The 24,921-nt window shown below is 45.9% G+C and overlaps 2 protein-coding genes across 5 annotated transcripts in view; both read left to right on the top strand.

The window, feature by feature from the left end:
* Window positions 1-15,197, top strand: part of LOC311369552 (uncharacterized protein) — a 30,382-nt gene extending 15,185 nt beyond the window's left edge. The window contains exons 11-15 of the mRNA XM_084487776.1: window positions 687-860; window positions 3,055-3,228; window positions 5,299-5,472; window positions 5,649-5,695; window positions 14,190-15,197. Coding sequence (XP_084343902.1) covers window positions 687-860; window positions 3,055-3,228; window positions 5,299-5,472; window positions 5,649-5,695; window positions 14,190-14,749 — 1,129 coding nt within the window. The 3' untranslated portion in view covers window positions 14,750-15,197. The remainder of the gene's footprint in view (window positions 1-686; window positions 861-3,054; window positions 3,229-5,298; window positions 5,473-5,648; window positions 5,696-14,189) is intronic.
* The window catches only part of LOC311369534 (E3 ubiquitin/ISG15 ligase TRIM25-like), a 53,926-nt gene that overhangs the window by 15,176 nt on the left and 13,829 nt on the right, over window positions 1-24,921 (top strand). The window contains exons 1-2 of one of the 4 annotated variants that reach the window (XM_084487759.1): window positions 19,347-20,395; window positions 20,689-21,052. The exons of 1 other annotated variant lie outside the window; for it this stretch is intronic. The gene's annotated coding sequence lies outside the window, so the exon portion shown is untranslated. Of the gene's footprint in view, window positions 1-19,345; window positions 21,053-24,921 lie in introns of those variants that run through there. 2 more of the 4 variants (XM_084487761.1, XM_084487758.1) reach the window with 2 other exon arrangements.

Raw genomic sequence — 24,921 nt, 5'->3', positions numbered from 1 at the left:
AAAAATAGACTTGGAGCAATGATTTACAAACTATCTTTTTGGGAGCATGCTTTTGCAAGTAGTTCACCGCCCCTCCTGCCCATATGGACGGCCCGGTACAGAGCAACACTCTAATGGAATGAGTGGCTCAAGTCAGGCACACCTCGAATTTCTTGCAATTGAGAGGGGGGGGGGGGGGGCGCTCGGAGGGGGTCTCGCCCGGGGTGTAATTCAATGTAGAACCGCCACTGCCTACCATCCATCTGTGTCCATTCATGTGAACAGATTCACTCACTTTAAAAAGGTTTAAGTTAATGTTTTGAATGCATAGGGGGCAGTGCTTCATTTGAGCCGGAACACGCCGGAACATGTTCCAGCACCTCCTGGGTCACTGAAAAATGAATCGCCTAAATGAAAAAAAACAATTACTGTTTGTGTGTTGAGTGTGGTTTTCTGTCTAGTTAGTCTTTATTCCCCGTTGAAGTTCCACTAAAATCTAGTGTTTGCATTTTAGGTTTGAGGTGAAAGATGGTAAAGAATGTGCACCCCTTTACCCTTTAGTTGTTTTTTACTCTACTCTAAAACTTTACAGTTTTAATGATCAAACAGTTAAGTTCCACATCAGAGGACGTTGAAAAGATTTACCTCCAGAAAAGTAATAGTTCCCACACGTGTGTGTGTGTGTGTGTGTGTGTGTGTGTGTGTAGGTTGTCTGGCTGCCTGGTCACACAGGAAGGCTGTGCTTCTCTGGCCTCAGCTCTGAGCTCCAACCCCTCCCATCTGAGAGAGCTGGACCTGAGTACCAATGATCTGCAGGATTCAGGAGTGAAGCTGCTCTCTGCTGGACTGGGGAGTCCACACTGTACACTGGAAACTCTCAGGTCAGTTTTACTCAACGGTCAAACACTTACAGAGGGGGGGAGGGACAGAGGGTGGGATGACACATGTGCACGAGTACACAAGAAAAAAAAAATCATCCTTGCTGCGAAGCGGTTTTCTATTTAAGCAATAGATCACGACAGGCTGTGAAATGTTCTCATTATACCACAGTTAAGGGGCGTTGTCCGTCCCTCCGCTGCACGTCGGGACGGACAACGCCCCTTAACTGTGGTGTAATGAGAACATTTCACTGACTGAAGTGATCTATTGCTTTTATAAAACGGTTACGTAAGTATGGCGAAATGAAAGTCATAGACACCCTCAATTTTGAAAAAGCGAGCTTCATAGCTTGGTTCGCCGGCAATTTAGCCTACTATCGAGTTCACTCACCGTGTGCCTATTGCTTTACAACATTTCCACCCTCTCCATCAATCAACATATTTTTAGGATTCAGTGAACTATGCTATTGCTTTTATATATACATAAACAACAGTTCAAGTTAGGCGCGGAGTGATACTGAACTCTATAAACTGAACGGGTGTCATAGCTGTGTGTATACGCTCATTATACAACAGTTGGGAACCAATCAGATCACTTGATTTAAGCCACCCGTTTTCTATTATCTCTCATATCACTGTGGGGGGAGTTGGCATATTGGCGCCCCCTCCGGCTGCAGGCGCCCTGCTCGCTGAGAAGGTGCCGTCAGAGAAGCTGTATGAGAAGTAGTGGTGGCTCGTTCACGAACAAATCAGTTTGAACGAACAACTCTTTAAAACAAACAAACCAACCTGATTCACCGCTTTCGTTCGTCGTCGTTCGTCTCGTTCGTTCTCCGAGACTCGACTCCCAGCTCCACCCACTAGTCGCTGAGTCGCGCTGACTCGCGAGTCACCGTTCGTTCACTGACTGTGTTTAGCGGTGAAGACTCGAGGACTGAGAAGTCACGAGAGTCAGCCGGGCAACAACATCCCGATTCTAACCATGAAGCGCTCCTCTGCTAAAAGGAACTTAGTTAATGTTGTGTTGATTGATGACCGTTTGCACCATTGCACGATCGTGATAAGTTTGAGAATGAGAACGAGGGAGGAGCTGAGTCTGACCGACTCAGTGACTGAGAATCATGATTCACCGCTACCGGAAACGCAAACGAACGAACGAACGAACGAACGACTCTTCTTGGCGAACTGACCGACGCAAACTGATTCATTCAAACAAATCATGAAATCCACCACTAGTGAGAAGGGGAAAGGGGAGGGGGGGGACAGTTCACCTCTGGGTCTCCATAACGGACAAGGGGGGGACGGGGGTCCACTGTTAGGGGATTGAAATCCTTATTGCAGCCTGCAGGGTTATGTGATCAACATACGGAGGAACGCGGTCGCTGAGCTGCCCCAACATGAGACGTTAAACTCAGCTAGAACCGCCGCCCACCACGTCCACCATCATCCAAAACGTGATGTCAACAGACCAACAATAGTCTGAAAGCCTACAGAGACTATAGATAGTTAATGTGACGATCACGTTATTAAAAATAGACTTGGAGCAATGATTTACAAACTATCTTTTTGGGAGCATGCTTTTGCAAGTAGTTCGCCGCCCCTCCTGCCCATATGGACGGCCCGGTACAGAGCAACACTCTAATGGAATGAGTGGCTCAAGTCAGGCACACCTCGGGGGGGCTCGGAGGGGGTCTCACCCGGGGTGTAATTCAATGTAGAACCGCCACTGCCTACCATCCATCTGTGTCCATTCATGTGAACAGATTCACTCACTTTAAAAAGGTTTAAGTTAATGTTTTGAATGCATAGGGGGCAGTGCTTCATTTGAGCCGGAACACGCCGGAACATGTTCCAGCACCTCCTGGGTCACTGAAAAATGAATCGCCTAAATGAAAAAAAACAATTACTGTTTGTGTGTTGAATGTGGTTTTCTGTCTAGTTAGTCTTTATTCCCCGCTGAAGTTCCACTAAAATCTAGTGTTTGCATTTTAGTTTTGAGGTGAAAGATGGTAAAGAAAATGTGCACCCCTTTACCCTTTAGTTGTTTTTTACTCTACTCTAAAACTTTACAGTTTTAATGATCAAACAGTTAAGTTCCACATCAGAGGACGTTGAAAAGATTTACCTCCAGAAAAGTAATAGTTCCCACACGTGTGTGTGTGTGTGTGTGTGTGTGTGTGTGTGTGTGTGTGTGTAGGTTGTCTGGCTGCCTGGTCACACAGGAAGGCTGTGCTTCTCTGGCCTCAGCTCTGAGCTCCAACCCCTCCCATCTGAGAGAGCTGGACCTGAGTACCAATGATCTGCAGGATTCAGGAGTGAAGCTGCTCTCTGCTGGACTGGGGAGTCCACACTGTACACTGGAAACTCTCAGGTCAGTTTTAGTCAACGGTCAAACAGTTACAGAGGGGGGGAGGGACAGAGGGTGGGATGACACATGTGCACGAGTACACAAGAAAAAAAAAATCATCCGTGCCGCGAAGCGGTTTTCTATTTAAGCAATAGATCACGACAGGGTGTGAAATGTTCTCATTATACCACAGTTAAGGGGCGTTGTCCGTCCCTCCGCTGCACGTCGGGACGGACAACGCCCCTTAACTGTGGTGTAATGAGCACATTTAACTGACTGAAGTGATTCATTGCTTTTATAAAACGGTTACGTAAGTATGGCGAAATGAAAGTCATAGACCCCCTCAATTTTGAAAAAGCGAGCTTGGTAGCTTGGTTCGCCGGCAATTTAGCCTACTATCGAGTTCACTCACTGTGTGCCTATTGCTTTACAACATTTCCACCCTCTCCAGCAATCAACATATTTTTAGGCTTCAGTGAACTATGCTATTGCTTTTATATATAAATAAACAACAGTTCAAGTTAGGCGTGGAGTGATACGGATCTCTGTAAACTGAACGGGTGTCATAGCTGTGTGTATACGCTCATTATACAACAGTTGGGAACCAATCAGATCACTTGATTTAAGCCACCCGTTTTCTATTATCTCTCATATCACTGTGGGGGAGTTGGCATATTGGCGCCCCCTCCGGCTGCAGGCGCCCTGCTCGCTGAGAAGGTGCCGTCAGAGAAGCTGTATGAGAAGTAGTGGTGGCTCGTTCGCAAACAAATCCGTTTGAACGAACAACTCTTTAAAACAAACAAACCAACCTGATTCGCCGCTCTCGTTCGTCGTCGTTCGTCTCGTTCGTTCTCCGAGGCTCGACTCCCAGCTCCACCCACTAGTCGCTGAGTCGCGCTGACTCGCGAGTCGCTGTTCGTTCACTGACTGTGTTTAGCGGTGAAGACTCGAGGACTGAGAAGTCACGAGAGTCAGCCGGGCAACAACATCCCGATTCTAACCATGAAGCGCTCCTCTGCTAAAAGGAACTTAGTTAATGTTGTGTTGATTGATGACCGTTTACACCATTGCACGATCGTGATTCGTTTGAGAATGAGAATGAGGGAGGAGCCGAGTCTGACCGACTCAGTGACTGAGAATCATGATTCACCGCTACCGGAAACGCGAACGAACGAATGAACGAACGAACGACTCTTCTTCTTCATTCAAACGAATCATGAAATCCACCACTAGTGAGAAGGGGAAAGGGGAGGGGGGGGGAGAGTTCACCTCTGGGTCTCCGTAACGGACAAGGGGGGGACGGGGGTCCACTGTTAGCGGATTGAAATCCTTATTGCAGCCTGCAGGGTTATGTGATCAACATACGGAGGAACGCGGTCGCTGAGCTGCCCCAACATGAGACGTTAAACTCAGCTAGAACCGCCGCCCACCACGTCCACCATCATCCAAAACGTGATGTCAACAGACCAACAATAGTCTGAAAGCCTACAGAGACTATAGATAGTTAATGTGACGATCACGTTATTAAAAATAGACTTGGAGCAATGATTTACAAACTATCTTTTTGGGAGCATGCTTTTGCAAGTAGTTCGCCGCCCCTCCTGCCCATATGGACGGCCCGGTACAGAGCAACACTCTAATGGAATGAGTGGCTCAAGTCAGGCACACCTCGAATTTCTTGAAATTGAGAGGGGGGGGGGGGGCGCTCGGAGGGGGTGTAATTCAATGTAGAACCGCCACTGCCTACCATCCATCTGTGTCCATTCATGTGAACAGATTCACTCACTTTAAAAAGGTTTAAGTTAATGTTTTGAATGCATAGGGGGCAGTGCTTCATTTGAGCCGGAACACGCCGGAACATGTTCCAGCACCTCCTGGGTCACTGAAAAATGAATCGCCTAAATGAAAAAAAACAATTACTGTTTGTGTATTGAGTGTGGTTTTCTGTCTAGTTAGTCTTTATTCCCCGTTGAAGTTCCACTAAAACACAGTTCCACTGTGTGTGTGTGTGTGTGTGTGTGTGTGTGTGTGTGTGTGTGTGTGTGTGTGTGTGTGTGTGTGTGTGTGTGTGTGTGTGTGTGTGTGTGTGTGCAGGTTGTCTGGCTGCCTGGTCACACAGGAAGGCTGTGCTTCTCTGGCCTCAGCTCTGAGCTCCAACCCCTCCCATCTGAGAGAGCTGGACCTGAGCTACAATCACCCAGGAGACTCTGGAGCTGCGCTGCTCTCTGCTGGACTGGAGGATCCACGCTGGAGACTGGACACTCTCAGGTATGGAGAGGACAGCTCACCACTCAGGGACAAAGTCTCCTACAGGGATTCAAGCCGCTGCTAGATGAAGTGGTTTGAAAAGGCAGCTGTAACTCATGTTGTGTAGAACGTGATGAGACAGCAGATGATGAAGGTGAATGTTTCAACATGCTGCTCTCACTTTGTTTCCCCCCCAGTGTGGAGCACGGTGGAGTGTGGAGGCTGAAACCAGCTCTAAAGAAGTGTAAGTGTCTGTTTGATTCATCACAACACACACTCACTATTGGGATGGAAAGTCCATCCACACAGCAGGAGGTGACGTCCGCTCATTCACATGTGGACTTGTGTATCCGTATGTCTAGCTATGTTTGCCTGTGTTGATGTGTGTCTAGTATGTTTGTGTAGGTGTGTGTACGTATGTGTACATGTCTATGTACTGTATGTATGAACCAGGTCTATGGTACCAACAGTTAGTTTCCAGCCTGTATGTGAGCTCAGCTGGTTCAGTCTGTTGTTTACACAGGTGGATCACAATGGATGTGTATTGGAACCTTTCAAAGTCGAATATCTTGAAAAGTATGTAGACTATAGCTTAGATATTACAGAGGATTAATCAGCTCATTGTGGTGAACGTTTTGATGTATAATATGTGTATGTCGTGTAAATATTGCGGGAGTAGATTCAGTGTATACATTTTTCATTGTTTTGACTGGGACAACCACTCACACACACATGGGATTTACATTTACGTTTAACTTAAAACAGCTTATAAACAATATGCACTACTATTTCTAAAGCTATAGCACACTAGTCCACTATAGTAGCTATCATCTGATATGATTTAGTCTTTCTATGTTCATTTTTGTAGAGAAGATGAACGTGAAACAGGAAGAACAGTACTAGTGATGATGATGATGATGATGATGATGATGATGATGATGTGTGCAGAAGGGTTCAGTAGCTCATCATGTCTTGTTCTCCATCAGATGTCATCAGATCTGACATGGGGATCGAAGGAGAGGGTGGGGTCCAGGATAACACCAAGATTGCGTGCCAGGGGGGAGGGAGTGATGGTCGAGGCGTATATATTGAGAGTGGATTTGGTGCCTATGAGAAGGAGCTCTGTTTTGTAGAAAGTTGTGGGTCAGCCATGTTTTTATTGTAGAGATGCAGGTTTCGATGTGGGTGAGGGGAGGGTTTTGGGTGGTTTTGGTACTGATGACATCTGAGTGTCATCTGCGTAACAGTGGAAGTCGAGATTGAGTTTGCGGATGATGTGACCAAGGGGGAAGAGGTAGCAGATGAAAAGAAGGGGGCCGAGGACTGAGCCCTGAGGGACCCCCTGCGGTACAGGAGAGAGGGTGGACGTGTGGCCAGAGAGGGAGACGAACTGTTGCCTGTCGGTGAGGTAGGAGGTGAGCCAGTCGAGTGCGGAGCCCTCAGCACCCTGTTGGCGCAGCCTTTTGAGGAGGATGGAATGGTGTACAGTATCAAAGGCTGCGCTGAGGTCTAGGAAAAGCAGGATGTTGAGGGCACCGCAGTCTGCAGAGGTGAGGAGATCATTGATTACTTTGACAAGGGCAGTTTCGGTGCTGTGAAGCGGGAGCCAGACTGGAGGGGTTCATAGAGGTTGTTTGACTGGAGGGGTTCATAGAGGTTGTTTGACTGGAGGGGTTCATAGAGGTTGTTTGACTGGAGGGGTTCATAGAGGTTGTTTGACTGGAGGGGTTCATAGAGGTTGTTTGACTGGAGGGGTTCATAGAGGTTGTTTGACTGGAGGGGTTCATAGAGGTTGTTTGACTGGAGGGGTTCGTAGAGGTTGTTTGACTGGAGGGGTTCATAGAGGTTGTTTGACTGGAGGGGTTCATAGAGGTTGTTTGACCGGAGGTGGGTGTGGAGTTGGGCGGTGACAATGCGTTCCAGAGTTTTGGAGAGGAACGGCAGGTTGGAGATGGGGCGGTAGTTGGAGAGGTTGGCTGGATCAAGGGTGGGCTTTTTGAGGATGGGGGTGATGGAGGCAAGTTTGTAGACAGAGGGAACATGACCAAGGGATAGGGACTGATTGAAGAGGGTGGTGAGGTGGGGGGTGAGGAGAGGGAGGCAAGCCTTGGTTAGAGTCGTTGGGAGGGGGTCGAGAGAGCAGGTGGTTGTCTTGGACGCAGTGATGATGTCCAAAATGTGGGAGGAGTCAACAGGGGAGAAGGCAGTGAAAGAAGGGAAGGGTGGGTGGTCAGGGAGGGGGGGAGGACAGGAATGGTGGGGGTGGAGGAGTTACTAACGGCGGCAGTCAGGGAGCTGTTGATTTGGGAGATTTTATGGTTAAAGGCGAGGAGGAAAGAGTTACAGAGGTCAGGTGAGGAGGGTGGATTAATGTCCGGCGGCTGGAGCAGTTTGTTGACGGTGGAGAACAGGATGCGGGGGTTCCGGTTGGTGCTGTTGATGAGGGTGGAGAAGTGGGCGGATTTAGCAGCATGGAGAGCGTCACGGTAGGAGGAGATGTGATGTTTGTTTGGCTTCGGCGTGAACGGTGAGGCGGGTTCGCTTGCATAACCGCTCGAGTTGGCGGCCAGTCTGTTTCATGGTGCGGAGTTCCGGGGTGTAACAGGGGGCGGAGTTAGTGAATGAGACAGAGGAAGTCTTCCAGGGGGAAAGGGAGTCAAGGGAGTCAGAAAGGATGGAGTTGAGCATGATGGCATAGTCGTCAGGGGAAGAGAGGGCAGAGTCAGGGGGGAAGGCAGAGGACATGAGCTGGGAGAGTGAGAGTGGGTTGACTGATTTGATGTTGCGGTAGGAAATGGAGAGCTTTTTGGGATTATGGGGTGAGGGTAGAGGAGCGGAGAAGAGGATGCAGAGATGATCAGAGAGTGGGAAGGGGAGAGGATGGGGGTTAGATACGGGTAGGGAGGCGGAGCAGACTATGTGGAGGATATGGCCTTTGGTATGGGTGGGGAAGTCAATGTGTTGGGTGAGGTGGAAACAGGCGAGAAGGGAGAGGAAGTCAGATGTCAGTGGGGCGGTCGGCTTGTCCGTGTGGATGTTGAAGTCACCGGTAAGTAGGAGGCGGGAAGAGAGAGAGGACGCAATGGTGAGGAGTTCAGACAGTTCAGAGAGAAAAGATGGGTGTGGCTTCAGAGGACGGTAGATTAGAACAGTGGTGATAGAGTTGGGGAGGGAGAAGGCAAGGTGTTCAAAGGATGAGATAGATGGGAGGTTGAGGTTCAGTTCAGTGATGGACAGGGATTGTTTATGAAGAACGCCAACGCCTCCCCCTCGGCCAGAGAGGCGGGGTTTGGCAATGTAACTGTAATTGGAAGGAGTGGCTTGATTGAGAGCGTAGAAGTCCAGGGGCTGTTGCCATGTTTCACAGAGGAGGAGCAGATCCATGTTATTGTCCAGTAGCAGTTCAGATATAACGGCTGATTTGTTGGAGAGGGAGCGACAGTTCAGCAGTGCGAGGGAGATGGATGGGGGGGCAGGGGAGGGGGAACGGAGGTTAGTGAGGTTGGCAGTACGGCAGGTGGGGGTGACGGGGGGGCGAGAGTTAGTCCAGAGTGAGGGGATGGGTGAGCCATGGGGGAGGTGTTTGTTGCGAGAGGGGCCAGAACCTGGATGGATGTAGCGGCATCGGCGGAGGATTCCGGCTGTGCTGGCTGCAGGGGCAGCAGCAGCAGAGAGACGATGGTTATTGTTGAGGCGGTGAAGGTCAGCGGCGGTGTGGCTGAGTGGGCCAGAAGTTGGTGGAGTAGAGGAGAGAGTCCTAAGAGTCTGGAGTAGCAGGAGTGATAATCCAAGGTGGAGACGAGACATGACGGCGGATGAAAGAAGGCCGGGTAGTATATTGGTGGTGGCTAGTAGCTGATTGGCTAGAAGCAGGGAGGCAGTGAGTTGTGTGTTGTTGTGTAAGACTTGCGTGGATTTCTGACTAAAACTTTGCGGACACCAAAATCTGGAAAGCTGATGCTCACAAAAAAATCTGGATGTATCAATCCTTGCGTAAGCACGATTTCACACAGATTCTCTTTGTACATCCCAATTAACGTGACATTGAGCGCACATGCACGAGCCCGTCTCTCCACCAATTTCCATCTCCACCCATCTCCTCCCTCATTTAATATGCTAATTCTTATAAATAGGCCTGCAGTAGTGCACTCGTTAGGAGAAAGGAGAAAATGGAGAAAGGAAGAAAAAATAACTTTAGTGAATGCGAGGTGGAGGGGCTGATTTCGGAGGTAGAGGCCAGAAATAAGATCTTGTTTGGCTCTCTTTCCTCCGGAATCAGCACCAAAAGCAAAAAACTGGCGTGGGAAAACGTTGCCGGGTCGATCAATGAGGTTGGGGCCGAAAGCCGAACTGTGGCTGACATTTAAAAAAGTGGTCGGACAACGTCCACTATTGTAGTCCACCAGGGGCGTTTCTAGACCAAGAGCTTTGCTGGGGCACAGGCCCCCAACTCCCAATCCATTTTTAAGAATATTCTTTTAATATGCGAGCAATCTGAAATAAACGGCTATGGACAGGGAAGGATTAAGAACTTTAGCACAAAAGGGCCCACAGTAGTCAGGGGGGTCTGGGGGTCCTCCCCCAGAAGATTTTGAATTAGTTTGATGTGATTTCCTGTATTCTGGTGCATTTTGGGCATGGCCAAGGACTCCCTGACCCCTTGGGTCCATTCTCCCTCCTATTCTGAATAGTTTTACGTCTAGCCCCCATCATGTCGTCATCTGTTTCTTGCCTGTCTCTCTCCTCCTCCTCTTCTTCCCCCTGCCTGGTCCTGGACTGCCCAGCCTGCACTCTTTCTCCTCTCTCTCCTCCTTCTCTTCGACCTTCTTCTCCTTCTCCTCCTCCTTCTTCTCCTCCTCCTGCTCCTTCTCCTCCTCCTCCAGCACTCTGTCCCTCACTTGTTGTAGCATATAGCATAAGTATACTCACTGCATGAATTTAATAGGCTTTCCTAAGCTTATTTTTAGACAAAATTGAGATATACTTCCCTCCCAGGCAAGGGTCCTATAGTCATCCTGGCAATACTACAGTTCTTTGTAGCGTAAATACTAAAGCCTTAATACTGACTTTTAGTGATATATAGGCTACCCTGATTCTGTGTATATTATTACCATTGACAGCACTGTCTATTACCAGCATAAATGTTAATGTTACCGTTAATGTGGGCAATTATCATACCTCCCTCGTCCTCCTCCTCATCTCTCCTCACTGTTCCTCTACCTCTGCCTTTGTTCTGTAAGAATCTTCTGATGTCCAACTCTGAATAGTTTTTCAGAAGGCTGATTAGTTTTACAGTATGACAGCTTCACAAACAATATACTTTATAGGACTCTCTCTACAGTATACGTATAAATGATTAATTGTCTGCACGTGTACATAGCCTACGCATTGTGTGTGTGTGTGTGTGTGTGTGTGTGTGTGTGTGTGTGTGTGTGTGTGTGTGTGTGTGGGTGTGGGAGAGATCGCAAGCTGGTACACTTAAGCACAATGACGCTAAAAGCATTGAGCATTGAGCTAATTATGTGGGCAACATTCTATAACATCGATTAACTGTTAGTCATTTTTTCTGTCAAACAAGTTGTGAATTTGTTTTAACATTAAAACAGGGGATGACTTAAGGTGTGTTCACACCGCACTTCGCCCCGCGACACGTTTCAATGTTAAGTGAACGTGGAGACGCGAATCGGGCGAATTTTTTTTTCGCCTATTCGCGCGACAAGATTTGATTGACAGCGCGAAATTTTTCCACTTGAACGGCGAGCGCGTTCACGTGGATTCGCGGCGCGAATAAAGTTAAAATATTTCAACTTCTTCGCGGCATTCGTGTTGAAACAGCCAATCAGCGTTCACTCCCTGTGGGTAACGTGGGTGAAGTAACGTAAAACAGCCAATCAGCGTTCACTCCCTGGGTGACGTCACGTAACAGCCAATCAGTTCACTCCCTGGGTGAAGTAACGTAAAACAGCCAATCACCGTTCAACCGTTCAGTGAACCGCAGCTTGGAGGAGAAAGTGATTGTTGCCGTTTGCGACTCCCGCTCTATGTCTACATATAATATATAAATATCTATATCATATAATATATACGATATATATAATATCACGGCACAAAGCGGTGTGCGCCTCCGGATTATATTATTAACCCATAAACGACGGGCTCTCCCTCTTCCACAACAGGTACAGACACACATCTCGCGGCAACATTCGCCTATTCGCGCGAATAGGCGAAATGGGACAAAGTGCGGTGTGAACACATAGTTACCCTGTGCTCAAAGTTATGTGGCGAGCTCCAGCGAGCGGTTTCCAGTGTGTGTGTGTGTGTGTGTGTGTGTGTGTGTGTGTGTGTGTGTGTGTGTGTGTGTGTGTGTGTGTGTGTGTGTGTGTGTGTGTGTGTGTGTGTGTGTGTGTGTGTGTGTGTGTGTGTGTGTGTGTACACCGAAACACTCGGAAGAATCACGTGAACGATTTTCATTGGTTATTGCGTTAGATCTTACCCAGATACAGATGTGCTATTTCCTGATTGGCTATGATGGCTCCTTTCTTTTTTCCTTTTTTCTTTTTCCCTTTTTTTTCATTGGCTGGTAAGTGACAGCCTCGAGTGAAGACTAAAGCAGGCAGGGAGATGCGCTTTTCAATGCCGGTTCCAACGAGAGCGGCATTAGAATTTTACTGGGGCACTGGAGACTTTTACTAAGGCACGTGCCCCAGTGAATAAGGTCTGGTGACGCCCCTGTAGTCCACTATTGTAGTCCACTATTGTAGTCCACTATTGTAGTCCACTATTGTAGTCCACTATTGTAGTCCACTGTTGTAGTCCACTGTTGTAGTCCACTATTGTAGTCCATTGTTGTAGTCCATTGTTGTAGTCCATGAGGGAGAGAGAGAGGCCGTTTCTCAATGTGCGTTCTCGTCTGTACTTGTGTACTTTGCGTTCTCGTGAAACGTCATCAGTCGTAGCCCAAGTACTGTTCCAATTCCAAGTACGCATCAAGTCAAGTACAGCCGTAAAACCCGTGTGTGTTCTCCATGCGTTCTTAAACTGGCCGTTCCACCGAGGACGCATCGGAGGTGACTTGTGTGGACTTGGACCGTTAAATATCCCAGGATGCATTTCGCATTCCCATGTTTTAAAATATTAGTATGTAAGCTATAATAATAGGCTATATATAGGAACATTTGACATATATAACAAAAATGTAGGCCTATTCATTCAAAATATTGACACACTATTTTAAAATTAAAGAGGCTGGGGTTTTGTTTAATATAATTTGTTTTTATTGTATAAGTCGCTGATAGAGGAAACCCATCACAACGGCAACGAAAATCTTGGTCGGATCCATCCGATCGTGTGTGTGTGTGTGTGTGTGTGTGTGTGTGTGTGTGTGTGTGTGTGTGTGTGTGTGTGTGTGTGTGTGTGTGTGTGTTCTAATCAGTCATTTCTCGCTCATTCGTTATTATTATTATATCAATAGTCTACTCTCCAACTACATAGCCAGTTAGGCACGCGCATCTGTACCCTACATATAAAAAGTTGTGTGAATAGCTTATACACACGATAAGCATATCTTTTCATTTATATTCATTCAAAATATTGACATACTATTTTAAAATGAAAGAGGCTGGGGTTTAGTTTTATATCATTAGTTTAAATTGTTCAGTAGTATATGCCTACATGAGGCCGTAAAGCAGTTAACAGAGCTGAGGTGGTGACGTCACAGGTGCGTACTCGCGTCCTCGGAAGTCTGTACTTGGAAGTCTGGACTTGCCAAGTACGCACTTCCAAGTCCGTGAGTCCGTAGTTTGCGTACTTGGTATTGAGAAACGGCCAGAGACTAACAAAGACCACACTACCCTCCACCACGTGACTTTAACCAGACTCCTCCAGAGTGCTGTGATGTCCACTGATTGCTCAACGAGCAACAGCTGAGGCAAACGGCTAGAGTGAGACCAACTGAGAACGAATCCGGAGTGAAACTAAAACTGTGATTCTGAAAAAAGTATGAATTATATGGAAATTCTGATCAAATATTATTGAAGATACAAATGTGTAGATTTGTTTAATAGTTTGAATGATGGTAAACGGTTGAATTTTGACCAAGTTATGATGTCTTAAGTGGATGAAGAGGATGAAACATGAATCGTGTGTGTGTGTGTGTGTGTGTGTGTGTGTGTGTGTGTGTGTGTGTGTGTGTGTGTGTGTGTGTGTGTGTGTGTGTGTGTGTGTGTGTGTGTGTGTGTGTGTGTGTGTGTGTGTGTGTGTGTGTGTGTGTGTGTGTGTGTGTGTGTGGAGAATGGCGGAGCTATTGCGTGTGTAGAAGAAAAGTAAGAAAGTATGTAGACTATAGCTTAAATATTACAGAGGATTAATCAGCTCATCATGATGAACGTTTTGATGTATAATATGTGTATGTTGTGTAAATACTGCGGGAGTAGATTCAGTGTATACATTTTTCATTGTTTTGACTGGGACAACCACTCACACACACATGGGATTTACATTTACGTTTAACTTAAAACATCTTATAAACAATATGCACTACTATTTCTAAAGCTATAGCACACTAGTCCACTATAGTAGCTATCATCTGATATGATTTAGTCTTTCTATGTAAATTTTTGTAGAGAAGATGAACGTGAAACAGGAAGAACAGTACTAGTGATGATGATGATGATGATGATGATGATGATGATGAAGATGCAGAAGGGTTCAGTAGCTCATCATGTCTTGTTCTCCGTCAGATGCCTGTGAACTCACACTGGACCCAAACACAGCCTTCAGACTCCTCTCTCTGTCTGAGGACAACAGAAAGGTGACGTGGGTCGGAGAGGACCAGTCGTATCCGGATCACCCAGAGAGATTTGACTCCCAGTACCAGGTGTTGTGTAGAGAGGCTCTGACTGGCCGCTGTTACTGGGAGGTAGAGAGGAAAGGAGGTGTTTCTATAGCAGTGACATACAGAGGAATCACAAGGAGAGGACGGGGTGATGACAGCCTGCTTGGTTGGAACAACGAGTCCTGGAGTCTTGGTTGTTATGATGATCGTTACTCTGCCCGGTACAACGGTGGACAGACAGACATACGTCTCCCCCCCGCTGGCTCTACCAGAGTAGGAGTGTATCTGGACCGGCCTGCTGGCACTCTGTCCTTCTACAGAGTGTCCCCAGGTGGAGGAGGGTCCTCAGACACACTGACACACATCCACACCTTCAGGACCTCCTTCACCCAGGAGGACCTCCTCCCTGGGTTTAGGGTATGGGGGGTTCGGGACTGGGCCTCAGCGTCTCTGTGTGAGTTATAGTCTCTCTCTCTCTCTCTTTCTCTCTCTCTCTCTCTCTCTCTCTCTCTCTCTCTCTCTCTCTCTCTCTCTCTCTCTCTCTCTCGGGCCGGGGCCCCGTTTAGGTTAAATGTGTGTGTGTGTGCACACACACATTTAACCAGTTAAATGAACCCACGGTTCAAGTGCATGTGTGTGTGTACACACACACACACAAACGTGTGCGCACACACACACACTGCTTTTGCGTCAGTGTCTCTAGGGCAGTTATAGTCTCTCACTCTCTCTCTTTTACTCTCTCTGTCTCTCTCTTTTTTTCTCCCTCGGTCTCTTTCTCTCGCATCTTTCCCTCCTCCCTCCGTCTCCCCCTCCTCCCCCCGTCTCCCTCTCCCCCTCCTCCCCCCGTCTCCCCCTCCTCCCCCCGTCTCCCTCTCCCCCCCGTCTCCCTCTCCCCCTCCTCCCCCCGTCTCCCTCTCCCCCTCCTCCCCCCGTCTCCCTCTCCCCCCCATCTCCCCCTCCTCCCCCCCGTCTCTCTCCCCCCGTCTCCCTCCCCCTCATCTCCCTCTCCCACTCCTCCTCGTCTCCCTCCCCCCTCCCCCTCCTCCCCCCCGTCTCCCTCTCCTCCTCCCCCCCGTCTCCCTCTCTCCCTCCCCCCCGTCTCCCCCTTCTCCTCCCCCCCGTCTCCCCCTCCCCCTCCTTTTTATGGGGCTTCCTAAAAGTTGATGATGATGAACCATGAAAGGAAGAGACTTTAAGGATCTCCCATAGGGTTCGCTAAGCAGCTTTTATTAAGATCTCATTTTTAATTTGAAATGTATATTAAATACCTACTGATGGTAAATCACATGTTTTTTTATGCAACTATATATTTGTAATTTTCAGACATAAACATGTTTGTTCTATGGACTATGATATCATCATTGTTGTCCTAATCAGATTTTATATTTCATTCATAATAACCAAGAGGTCTATGGGATAATGCTGCATGTTGTAAATGACTTTAAACTGAATCTTGATTCCTTTTGTTCTGTTGGGAACCAAACGGCCGCAGAACATGTTCAGTTATTAAAGATACGTGCACACCTGTTTATGATTAGTAAAGTCTGCAGCTTCTATTGTTTCAGTCCTTGTGTTTATTGTGTACATGTAAGGGACCATTTTTCTGTTGTATTTGTTCATGAAGCATAATGATGATAAACAACTCAGTGGATCAACTGAATGTTCTCGTGTGTTCAGCCCATCATCATTCTCCTTTTATTACTAAATAATGCTTACATAAGTGCCTTAATAATAATAATATATTAATCAGAAATTATAAATAAAACAACAAATGTTTTAGTCTCTCTCTGCCCCCCCCCCACCTCACCACGGTAACACCCCCCCCCCCCCCCCCACGGTAACCCCCCCCCACCACGGTAACACCCCCCCCCCCCCCACGGTAACAGCCCCCCCCCACCACCCGACCCACCACGGTAACCCCCCCCCATCATTCCCACCCCCCCTGAGTGCAGGACCACCTTGGCTGTTCTACCGTCTGCTTAAGGTCGGTAAAGTGTTCTTATGATGCTCCTGCCGCTGTGCAGGCTCTCTTTGGTCATGGTTATAATATTTATATTGTGGAGCCCACGGGTTCATTTAGTAAGTTACGTTTCTTGTTTGTGTCACAGATCTGGTAGTGCGCCATGCAGCCAAGCAGGATCAGCACCTTGGAGAGTTCTATTTATTTTGGTTTTGGAGTGCGGCCTTCACTGAGTCAATGTGTGTGTGTGTGTTCTTCAACTTGAAGTTATTTATTGTCACGTTTAGTAAAAGTTCTTTATTTTTACATTAAGTTGTTGTTACGTTATTGTTACGTTAGGCTGTTAGGCTGTCAATAACACGTCCCGTTATTGTTACGTTAGGCTTTAGTCCGGCGTCAATAATAAATGGTCTTGATCAGAAATAAACCTCCATTCCGTGTGTGTGTGATCTGTCCGTTGCTGAATAAGGTTCTATAGCTGCTTTGGCATGTTGGTGGTCAACATGTCTGTAGTGTAAAACGTTCTAAAACTGGTGTCAAATGTTGCTGGCCGTATTACTACGTAAACCATGAATGTTGCGCATCATTTATTATGACGTCATTATATATACTTTCTCTCAGCAACCCCAACTCAAACTGACTTCCCGCGTCCCTGACAACTGCCTCAATAATCAAGGAGAAGAAGAAGAAGACTCCCTTTGTGTGTCTTTGTGTTCCTTCAATATGTGTTGTATACGTTTGGGTGAACACAGATCTCCTCACACTCCTCTTTTCAAAACAAGGGTCCATTTTGTTAGCAGTGACGCGCGTAGGAGGACGGTCTGACGGAGCCTCAGGGGCCGTCTGGCTCCAGGACGCCTACGGGTTAGACAGGGGACACCTGGCATCCAACCCACAACCTTTAGAGCAGGCAGTCACACACCCCCCAGACCACTGGACTGTTGTGGTGTCTGTGTGTCTCTGACCTCCACCCCCTCCACCCTCAGGGTCTGTCAGGGCACCCCCAGCCCCGCTGCAGGGGGGCTCTGCTGGGGGCCGTCTACCGGAGCGACCGGCTGGAGGTGGACCTCCTGAACGCTGACATCACCGCGCACACGCACGCCGCCAGCACCCAGAGCAAGGTGCTGGAGGACGGGTGGTCGGTGGGTTATAGACGGTGGTAGGTGGGTTATAGACGGGTGGTAGGTGGTAGGTGGGTTATAGACGGTGGTAGGTGGGTTATAGACGGGTGGTAGGTGGGTTATAGACGGTGGTAGGTGGGTTATAGACGGTGGTCGGTGGGTTATAGACGGGTGGTAGGTGGGTTATAGACGGTGGTAGGTGGGTTATAGACGGTGGTAGGTGGGTTATAGACGGTGGTAGGTGGGTTATAGACGGTGGTAGGTGGGTTATAGACGGTGGTAGGTGGGTTATAGACGGTGGTAGGTGGGTTATAGACGGTGGTAGGTGGGTTATAGACGGTGGTCGGTGGGTTATAGACGGTGGTCGGTGGGTTATAGACGGTGGTAGGTGGGTTATAGACGGTGGTAGGTGGGTTATAGACGGTGGTAGGTGGGTTATAGACGGTGGTAGGTGGGTTATAGACGGTGGTAGGTGGGTTATAGACGGTGGTAGGTGGGTTATAGACGGTGGTAGGTGGGTTATAGACGGTGGTAGGTGGGTTATAGACCAGGGACGGATTAAACAAATATTGGCCCCTGTTCACAATATCAAAAAAGGCCCCCCCTCCCCCTGACCACGACGCAAACGCGCACGTGCGTGCACGTGACGTGCGCGTGCAGCCAGCGCGTCTCTCTTTGCTGTCGCTGTGCAGGCTGGTGCACAATTTCACACAATGAAAATGTAGTACATTATGTCATATATTATAACTCAGGCCCACACAGAAATGAATTCCAGCATCTGTTTTTATTATTAGGCTGTAATGTCCCAGTCTACAGACTAGGAGGAGAGGCAAAGTGCAGACAGTACACTGTAGCGCTGCTTACAGAGGCACAAAATAAAAACAATCAAACCGATAAAACAATAAAATGGACTAAAAGTTACACATTTAACTTAGTGCTGTGCTTTAACAGTCTGAACAGACTAGGCTATGGAGGCAGAGAGAGAGGCATACGCCTAAAACAATAATTAGTTCTGCAGACAGAGTGCACTAGCCTACTGCTTGCAGTCGCATAAAATAAAACGGACGAAACAGTTAAATCCTTAAGCCTACAAGCTTTCTTCTGACTTTCTTGGAAGCAAAGTTGTGGATTAGGTCATCAAATTTCAACTCACGGACGAGTTCTGACTCAATTGCCATGAGCGACAGGCTGTTTAAGCGCCTCTGTGTTAACTTGGTTTTTTAATTCTCGCCATCTGAGAAAAGGACCGTTCTCCCTCACAATTGCTGACAGGAAGCGTCAAATACAGTCGCAGTGCAATGTGTACATTTGGGTATGTTGACTGCACTCCAGAACTAATGATTGTTTTTAGCAGTTTTGACGGAGGCATGACAAGACCTTGAGTTTCATTTCGAATGAAAGCTCTGAATTAAATCATTTCATCAGCGAATTCTGATGCGTTTAAATCACATGGATAGGTACAATTACATCAGTGTCACATGCAGCGTGAGGAATGAACAGAACCCCAAACAGATCACAAACGTGCTTATACGCCTCGAGTCTGCGCTCAATACAGCTAACCAAGTTATCAATAATCTTTTTATTCTGCGTTTTTTGGCACCACTCTGATTGTACTTGGGCTTCATGTTGTTGTGTGTCAGTTGAGACGCTGACGCTGGCATTTGATTTGAATGTCGGTTACCTGCGTATGACGCGCACCATGCGATGATCATTCAAAGTTGTTGTCATGGCAATGCTTGTTTTTAAAATATTAAAACAATGTAACAGTCACACACTACATTTTCTAAATTACACATACTCTTTATATATAAATTTATAGTAACATTTTTTTTTTTTTTTTTTAATCCGAGGGCCCCCATTGGCTCAGGGCCCCTGTGGACGTGCACACTTGGCACAAGCCATGATCCGTCCTTGACCACACCTGATTAAAGATATGTTCATTAATGAGCGGCCCGTGGGTGTACTTTATACGTTGATCATGCCATGAAATTGAACAAAAAAACAAAACCAATGTAATAATTGGAATGACGTAAAAAAGAGCCTACGGTACATTAAGTAAATCTGTGTATTGTTTTTTGTTAACAGGGACCATGTATAGAACAGGTTCTATACCAGGGTTAGCTGAACAGCTCACCTGGTAGGATATAGTTTGTGCAATAAACCACAGACAGAGATAGAATTCCCTTCAAACATTGTTTGAAGGACTAGTGCACCCCCTGGCGGTACAAGGAGGCATTACACTCGCTCACCCACCCACAAATATCGATCTTTACAAGGGTAGGTAGACTCTCTCTCTCTCTCTCTCTCTCTCTCTCTCTCTCTCTCTCTCTCTCTCTCTCTCTCTCTCTCTCTCTCTCTCTCTCTCTCTCTCTCTCTTCCATTCAATTCAAAAAAGCTTTATTGACATGAGAAATATACATTTGCATTGCCAAAGCGGGTGAACAATAAAATAAAAAGGGTTAGAAAATAAAATAAAAAGGTAAAAAGGTCAGGTATATAATATCTAATATAATAAGTATAAAACGTTAAATACAAAATATATATACATGTCAAATATTATGCTATAAAAGTACTGTAATGACCTCATCTGTGACTTAGGAATGTCCAATCACAAGTACTCGTTCAACATTTATTGTTTCCAACCTGGTCACTGTATGGCCGTAACCAACGCAACGTAAAGCAGGTGAGGTGAAAGTGGGAGGTCCGCTCACCTGATTGAAGCGCGGGCCCGTCGAGAGTCGAACCAGTAAAATCCCAAAGGGGCGTGTTTGAATCTCGTGCACGGGCACGTTGACTACGGGCACGCGCTATAAACGGGAGCTAGCGCTGGTCTCAGCGCGTTGTCTCGTCAGGAGAGACGCGCCACCGGTAAGCTGCTGTTTGTGTCCATTGAGCCGCGGTTTAAGTTGGTCTGTCTGGTCACGCTCTGCATCCCTGGAAAAGTTTGGAGTTGGAGCGTCTTCGCTGTCACACGAGAATACGTCCTGTTTGCGGTGCATGCTGGGTAATGTAGTTCATCGCTTCACACAGGTAATGGTTTGCTGTGCTCAGCGTTGCTGCTTAAAACTACACTCACTGTTTTGCACGGCAGTGCAATGTTTAATGTATATTTAGTGTTTAATGTGCAGTGTTGCTTGTGCGGGGAATTGTTGCATATTCAGTTTAAACACTAATTATTTTATACTATACTATATTATATATTATACTATTATTATAACACTAAATACTGACTATTGTAATTTATGTTTGTATATTATTCAGAATTGATAGTATATTATTACTATCAATATTGTTGTTTACACCGTAGCCTTTCTATTCTACAGGTTTATAACCTGTTATTTGTGGACTAAAACAACTGCATAAGGAAAATCAAACAAAGCAAATAAAAAACCACAAAGAGTTAAAACAACGTGTCTCCTTCTGGCGCCCCGTTCGGTGGGGAGAATCTTAAAGAACACACACACACACACACACACACACACACACACACACACACACACACACACACACACACACACACACGGGGCGTGTGTCCGTGGGGGCGGGGCCAGGAGAGGACGTGATGTTCGAGAAACGAAACTTAAGGTTGACAGAAACCCGACGAGGAGGAAGCAGTTCTCTCCCTCAGGAGAACAACACAACACGTTTTGGGACACACACAGTCTGACCGACAGCAACCGCAACGAGGTGAGTAAAACAACACAACCTCCGCGCCTCTCTCCCCGCGGTGTGACCCCGTACGGACCGGCCCTACAGCGGGTTATGATGTGAACTAGGGGAGCGCTAGGATCGGACAGGCAGCCTGTCAGGCAAACTCACACGCTGACTCCTCACCCTCACCCTAACCCTCACCCTCACCCTCACCCTCACCCTAACCCTCACCCTCACCCTAAACCTAACCGTAACCCTATCCGCGAAACGGACCCGTGTCGGGGTCCACCTGCACGCCGCGTTGGAGCCGCTACGGAGGCAGATCGCGGACCCTCTCGCCCGCAGCTGCAGCCCGTCGACGGACGCGCAGCGGGTATGAAAGGCGTTGGCCTTGCGTGGGACGCTCCCGAAGTGCATTGTGGGTCCGTCCGTCAAGTTTAACTTTTCAGGCAGCGACGGATCCGTCACCCAATCAGATCGCGTTATGCAAATATACGCACGTGCACTGTCTTCTTTCAGCTAAGCTTTCTGTAACCTTTTTGTAACCAGAATGCGCTTTCTCTAGACCAGTGATTCCCAAAGTGTGGGCCGCGGCCCCCTGGTGGGCCGCGAAGGTACTGCAGGTGGGCCGCGAGAGGTCATTTTCTATTTTGTAATTAAGTTTTGAGTAACCATTAAATATTTATGGTTAAATATTTTAATTTAAATTATGTTTTATTCTTCATTTATCTGACCAACTTTTGAGCCGGAACGTATCTTTCCGTATTTCATTATTGACGGGGGAACCAGTATATCGAGATAAACTGCGGGTGGTTTCTAGGCATGGGCAAAATGATTCTTTTCCGGGAATCAGTTCTTTCAGTTCCCTTCACTGTCACAAATCGTTCGTTTGATTCGTTCGTTCAGTTCGTTCAGTTTGTTAAGTCATATGGTCTGTTACGTCATTTGGCAGGGCATCTCAGGTGTCTGGCCTCACCGCTTTGCTTTTAAATATGAGGTACGCCCGCAAACGGAGCCTTTTAAACCACCAGAAGGTCTCAGACGGTGACGGTGCTCGGGAAAACAGCTAATGTCTGTAGCATTAGCCTACGACGCCGCTCGAGCATTACGTGTGGTTTGAGAACGTTTTAGACTCAATCAATATGAGAACGTTTTAGACTCAATCAATATGAGAACGTTTTAGACTCAATCAATATGAGAACGTTTTAGACTCAATCAATATGAAGTCGTGGGGAGACGAAGCTCTGTTCGTTTGTATCTTTTATTTACGTGACCATATTTTTATTTTATGTTAAAAAAAAAAGGAATCAGTTCTCTTCTTTTTGGGAATCAGTTCTCGTCGTTCACCTTCGGGATTCGTTCGTTCCGACCGAATCGTTCGCGAATCGCCGGTTTCACAGAGACTGCACTGAGTCTTGGGTTAATGTCAAGATGGACTTGTTTTGTGCCATTAAACGGCCCAGCTGTGATGGATTGTAATAAGCATGTGTGACAAGTTGTATATAACAATTTATTCATAGCAAGTTGTATGTAACAGTTTATTCATACATACGGTTTGTATTATATATTGTTGTTATATTACTGTTACCATGGTAACAATAATATTCGTCGATCGTTTGATTCGTCGATCTGTTGGTAATGCCTCGGGGCTCCTCGCGCTCCTCTTCCTCATTCAAATAGACGAGTGAAGGAGAGTTGCGTGTGTGTGTTTTTTTTAATCTTTCTCCCGCTACTATTCCCCTTTTTAAGGGTACAACACATGCATGCGTTGTAAGAAATTCAAGTATTGGTCTGATTCAGCGTTCAAATAATGTTCTGTTTTTTTCTCCTTCATGTTGTTATTTGGCTGCTTTTTTATATGCCTACGCTTTTTGTTCAATGTCAAACAGTCAGGATACGGCCCTGACAGTTCGCTTTTTGTTAATTTCCTACATTAGGTAAGATGCAGGTGACATAATGTCACTCATATCCAGTGTATCCATACTGTTCATGAAATAAAAAGAAGAAATAATTCGTCTTGTGTGTTGATCAGAGTTGTTGGGTGGGCCGCGAGAGATTTTCAGATTTTAAAGTGGGCCATGGCACTCTGAAGTTTGGGAACCCCTGCTCTAGACATCACACGGTCACATGAATCATGTAGTCATATTAATCATGTAGTCATATTAAACATGTAGTCATATGAATCATGTAGTCATATTAAACATGTAGTCATATTAATCATGTAGTCATATTAATCATGTAGTCATATTGATCATGCAGTCATATTAATCATGTAGTCATATTGATCATGTAGTCATATGAATCATGTAGTCATATTAGACATGTAGTCATATTAATCATGTAGTCATATTAATCATGTAGTCATATTGATCATGTAGTCATATTAATCATGTAGTCATATTAGACATGTAGTCATATTAATCATGTAGTCATATTAATCATGCAGTCATATTAATCATGTAGTCATATTGATCATGTAGTCATATTGATCATGTAGTCATATTAGACATGTAGTCATATTAATCATGTAGTCATATTGATCATGTAGTCATATTAATCATGTAGTCATATTAGACATGTAGTCATATTAATCATGCAGTCATATTAGACATGTAATCATATTAATCATGTAGCCATATTAATCATGCAGTCATATTAATCATGCAGTCATATTACACTGTTCTATTCTTTTTGAGTGAAGTGGCACTAAAGGTCCCATGCTACTTTACGGATGCCTTTATATCGGTGTTAGTGGCCCCTAATACAGTATTTGAAGACTCATTCCCGAAATTCATCCTTGGTGCAGAGGCGGGTCTTTGATGAAAAGGTTACAATCCCTTCAAATTACCCTAAAAATGATTTGGCCAGAGGATGATGTAGATATGGTAATCTATCCAGTTTCTAAAGTCTAATCACACATTTAACAGGCATGACATTGGAATGTCTGCAATGTCCCATCCTGAATAGTATGGGCTTAAATTTGTCTCATTAATATCTGTAAACGCACAGATGGTGATCTACAAATATTTTTGATTTGCACACGTGTTTTGCTATCCACAAATACAAATTTATAATTTGTAACTTGTATTTTGGTTTTTACATACTTATATATAAAAGTATAAAAAAGTACAAATATATTGTGTTTTTGTAAATACACAATTTTCCATTTGTAAAAACAAAAAGCCATTTGCAAAACTGAAAATTCTGCTCGTGAAGTATGACTCAGCATTTGTGGATCATTACTCACGCACGCGCATCTCTTTCCTCACTTAAGCATTTTTGAGACATTCTTGTCGAAGATCCGCACAGATCCACAAGCAAATAGCTCGTGATTCACAAATGGCCCGCCCTCCTCAACCAGTAGGTGGCAGTGTTGTTCTATGCATTGATACTGCATTGGTACTTACATGACCAACAGGCTGACAGGCTGTTGGTCATGTTTGATAAAAAAGTACATGAAGTGCTTTGGGGTCAATTCTTAATTTAAACATTAATATTTTTAATGATGCACCAGGTTAGGCAAGGCAACTTTATTTATATAGCACTTTTCATACACAAGGCAGACTCAAAGTGCTTCACATATTAACATTGTCATACAATAAAAAGAAAATAATAGATAGTAAAATAAAAATAAATAGAAATAAAGGCTAAAGTTAAAAAAGCATTTTAGAAAGTGCAATGTATTTAAGATCAGATCAACAGTCTCTCTGGTATACCCACGTGGTATACCCACTTTCTCTGGGACTCCAACCCGGATTCTAGGACTCTAACCCAGACAGAACTCTGGTCTCAAACCCTTCAAAGTTCATTCAGGTTAGAGGGTTCCCTGTACAATTTACAGCATTAGTTCTGTGAGAATTTATAAAACGGGTGGCTTGAATCAAGCGATCTGATTGGTTCCCAAC

Source organism: Micromesistius poutassou (genome assembly GCF_964030765.1).
Source record: "Micromesistius poutassou genome assembly, chromosome: 24".
NCBI lineage: Eukaryota > Metazoa > Chordata > Actinopteri > Gadiformes > Gadidae > Micromesistius > Micromesistius poutassou.
This window is presented reverse-complemented; position numbering and strand designations above follow the sequence as displayed.